General features: G+C 44.9%; 1 protein-coding gene across 1 annotated transcript in view; it reads left to right on the top strand.

The window, feature by feature from the left end:
* The window catches only part of mthfr (methylenetetrahydrofolate reductase (NAD(P)H)), a 12,382-nt gene continuing 8,078 nt past the window's right edge, over nt 1-4,304 (top strand). Inside the window, exons 1-7 of the mRNA XM_080833526.1 lie at nt 1-111; nt 806-1,049; nt 1,289-1,527; nt 1,819-1,929; nt 2,226-2,419; nt 2,815-3,065; nt 3,870-4,004. Of these exons, the coding sequence (XP_080689652.1) occupies nt 811-1,049; nt 1,289-1,527; nt 1,819-1,929; nt 2,226-2,419; nt 2,815-3,065; nt 3,870-4,004 (1,169 nt within the window). The 5' untranslated portion in view covers nt 1-111; nt 806-810. The remainder of the gene's footprint in view (nt 112-805; nt 1,050-1,288; nt 1,528-1,818; nt 1,930-2,225; nt 2,420-2,814; nt 3,066-3,869; nt 4,005-4,304) is intronic.

Raw genomic sequence — 4,304 nt, 5'->3', positions numbered from 1 at the left:
TCTCACACTTCACTGAGATGATCAGAATGGATGTGGGACATCCAAACTATCGGATCAGCTAGCTCACCACCAACGTCTTTGTCAAATTCAACGCTAGGTTAACACTAGAAGGTAAATGGATAGTTCTCACTTTCTTTTGAGTACGTCGTAATGTTAACAGCTAATGTGGCAGTCAACTCTTTTAGGGTAAACTATCCGTTAGTTAGCTTGCCAGCTGCATGCACACATGGTATAGTTAGCTAGCAAGTTAACGCTACCTTATGTAGTCTACTTTCAAAGTGATTGCACCATTGTCCATGTGGGTTGGTAAAAGTGAAACTTTCAGTTAGCTGAATTGTTTACTGCGTATGTGTCATCGGTAGCACGTGCTGCAACAGAACACGTTGGTTTTTGTTTATTTGTTCACTCCCTTTCAGAAGTTAAATTACACATGTGCCACTCATAGATAAATATTTGCTTATATATCTATTATATATAATAATGTCAGCTTTTGTAAGTGTTCCAAACCATGCATGCCAATAAAGCTTCTTTGAACTAAATAATGTAGAATTTTAAAAAAGTTTGTTGAGCGTGGAGAAGTTCGGGTGTCAGATGGTATCTGCAACGTGCTTATGCTTGCTTAGATATTTAGATGGAAATGAGTCTTGCAATAAGTCAGCTGACTTCCACTCGAACTCCGAGTGGCTTTGTTGTTCTTATTGGGAATGACCAATATAGCACATTTGGTTTCGCAATTACACTTTCAGTTTTATTTCAATGACCACGACGTTACCCAGACATCATTTTGATTGACACCTTCTTTCAGTAACAATGGTGAGCCAGCGGGCGGAGACCGTCTGGCAGGACAGCAAGTGCGACTCCAGCGGAGCGAGCAACAGCGGGGAGAGCTCGAGGGACAGCTCCCGGAGCTCCACGCCAGTGCTGGATGCCGACCGAACCGACAGACTCAGGGATAAGATGAGACGGCGGATTGAATCCGGGGACCGCTGGTTCTCTCTGGAGTTCTTCCCTCCTCGTACCGCCAGCGGGGCGGTTAATCTGATCTCAAGGTAAATGCAACATATTGCTAAATCACCATATTTCAAAGTCACTGTGATCTGTTTGATGTGTGGATGATTTGTAACGGTTTCTAAAACCTAAACTCTCCTAAACTATTTTTTTTCGCATCGAACAATGCACGTATATAGGCACCTAACTAGAGTATTGTTTACATATTCGCTCAGTTACGTGTAGTCAGGATTTGTAAATGTGGCTATAGATGGCTTACTGTGAGTGATCTCGGTCCCAGGTTCGACCGCATGGGCTCCGGAGGTCCCCTCTTCATCGACATCACCTGGCACCCGGCGGGCGACCCCGGCTCCGACAAAGAGACGTCCTCCATGATGATCGCCAGCACCGCGGTGAACTACTGCGGACTGGAGACCATCCTGCACCTGACCTGCTGCAACCAGACCAAAGACGCCATCAGCAGCTACCTGAAGAAAGCCAAGCGCCTCGGCCTCAAGAACATTATGGCACTTAGGGGAGGTGAGGGTGGATATGTGTCTCTTGTAACTCTTTCAGATTGAAATGGAAATAAAATGTCAGATTCTCTTCTGTAAAAGAAAGAAACATTATTAATCTCCCATCTGAAATGTTTTCCCTAGCTAGGGTTGTCTGCCTAATAAAGTGGACCTTACTCTGGGGCTGATATGAAATAAATAAATATAATGAAGTAGACTCTTTTGTGACCTGGCAAGTACGTCCCTGTTGAGTATGCTTTGACCGCAGTAGTGTCTCTGTAAGAGTATTCTAATGTTTGTTTCCAATCCTGGACAGACCCCGTAGGCAGTGACTGGGAGGAGGAGGAGAAGGGCTTCAACTACGCCACTGACCTGGTCAAACACATCCGCTGCGAATTTGACGACTATTTTGACGTCTGCGTCGCTGGTAAGCTTCAAACGGTGTATCTCAAACAGTCTTTCGGTCACGAGTGGCTTTAGAGCCGTGTTGGTAATCTGAGGTATTTTGGACCTACTGCAGCACGCACAGTGACAACCTTGACATTGTCTCATTGATGCACATTTTTTGCTATTAAATTGATAGACCATACCAGCTACAACAGCCACAAAGGGGAAAATAAGCATTTTCAAGGACTCAAGCACCAGCTGAAATATTAACCCTTTTATTTATGGTGAATATATTGTTTTAATCAGAGGAAATGACTGTCCTCATGGTGTTGCTAGGTTACCCCACTGGCCACCCTGAGGCAGAGAGCTACGCTGATGACCTCCGTCACCTGAAGGAGAAGGTGGACGCCGGGGCAGACTTCATCATCACGCAGCTCTTCTTCCGCGCTGAGACCTTCCTCACCTTCCTCAAGGACTGCAGGGCCATTGGCATCACCTGTCCCATACTGCCCGGTATCTTCCCCATACAGGTGCGCTAACCACGAGGGCTAGAAAAGCTGTATACTTCGACAAGAACAGATTTGGGTTTATTTGGCAGGGTACATGTACAAATCAGAATCAGATTTTTTCACATTGATCTCAGCTGAAACAATGTGCTTTGTATCTGATTTATGGTGCGTTCCATTTACCTCAGAAGTTGGAACTCGTTCCTGTTGGAACTTGAATTGGAACTTGGAACATCCGAGTTCAACTTGAGCGCAACTTTAACTACCAGCTAATTTATGTCTGCAATGATGACTTTTTTATTTTTTGTATTTTTAGGGGGTTTGCCTTTATTTAGATGTCCACAACCAAATTCCCTTGCAGCAATTACAAAAAGTTCTTTGGTTCCATTTTGTATTTCTCTGGTATTCTGTGTTGGAAGGGTTACCAGTCTCTACGGCAACTGGTTAAGCTCTCCAAGCTGGAGGTTCCGGAGGAGATCATGGAGGTGATCGAGCCGATCAAGGACAACGACGCGGCGATCCGTAACTTCGGCATCCACCAGGCGGTGGAGATGTGTCGAGTGCTGCTGGACAGCGGGGATGTGCCTGGCCTGCACTTCTACACCCTCAACCGAGAAGTGGCCACCATGGAGGTGCTGCGACAGCTGGGCCTGTGGGTGGAGGACCCACGGTACGACTCCAACACTGGCATATATGACATCACAGTACAGTACTCCAACACTGACATATATGACATCACAGTACAGTACTCCAACATTGACACATATGACATCACAGTACAGGACTCCCATCACTGACATATGACATCACAGCACAGTACTCCAACACTGACATATGACATCACAGTACAGTACTCCAACACTGACATATGACATCACAGGACAGTACTCCAACACTGATATATACGTATGACATCACAGTACAGTACTCCAACACTGACGTATATGACATCACAGTACAGTACTCCAACACTGACATGACATCGCAGTACAGTCCTCCAACACTGACATATGACATCGCAATACAATACTCCAACACTGCCATATATGACACGTATGACATCACAGACACATATGACATCACAGGACAGTACATTACTCCGACACTGACATATGACATCACAGTACAGTACTCCAACACTGACACATATGACATCACAGTACAGTACATTACTCCAACACTGACATATGACATCACAGTACAGTACATTACTCCAACACTGACATATGACATCACAGTAAAATACTCCAACACTGACATATGACATCACAGTACAGTACTCCAACACTAACATTTATGACATCACAGTACAATACTCCAACATTCCATGTCCAGTTTTTGCATTAGCCATATGTTAGTACTCATAAACATAATGCAGCACAATAATGCAATCTACTCCCAAGTGGCTTGGATAAACTTGTTTTGTGTGTGTGTGTTTGTGTGTGTGTTTGTGTGTCTGTGTGTGTGTTTCCAGACGACCGCTACCGTGGGCAGTAAGCGCCAACCCCAAGCGGAAGGTGGAGGACGTGCGGCCCATCTTCTGGGCGTCCAGACCCAAGAGCTACATCTACAGAACCCAGGACTGGGACGAGTTCCCCAACGGAAGATGGTACGCAACCTGTCTGTCTGTCTGTTGTTTACATGTTTGTTTGTTTGTTTGTTTGCTGCTGTATTTATTTGCTTATTGTATCCTCAAGGTTTATGATTTTGCCACATCACCATGTTGAGATACAGTGGAGGGCAAAGGTTTAGGTACTCACCATGGGCAGAATATCTGTTCCTGTGTAGAGTTAAGCAAGGAAGATTTACTGATCCACAAAAGGCATAAAGTTAAAAATGAAAACAGGAAAGGAGCACCGTGCAAAAGTCTGAGCTCATAACTTATAACCAAAGGCGCAGACCTTCATTA

The sequence above is a fragment of the Sprattus sprattus genome (genome assembly GCF_963457725.1).
Source record: "Sprattus sprattus genome assembly, chromosome: 2".
Lineage (NCBI taxonomy): Eukaryota > Metazoa > Chordata > Actinopteri > Clupeiformes > Clupeidae > Sprattus > Sprattus sprattus.
This window is presented reverse-complemented; position numbering and strand designations above follow the sequence as displayed.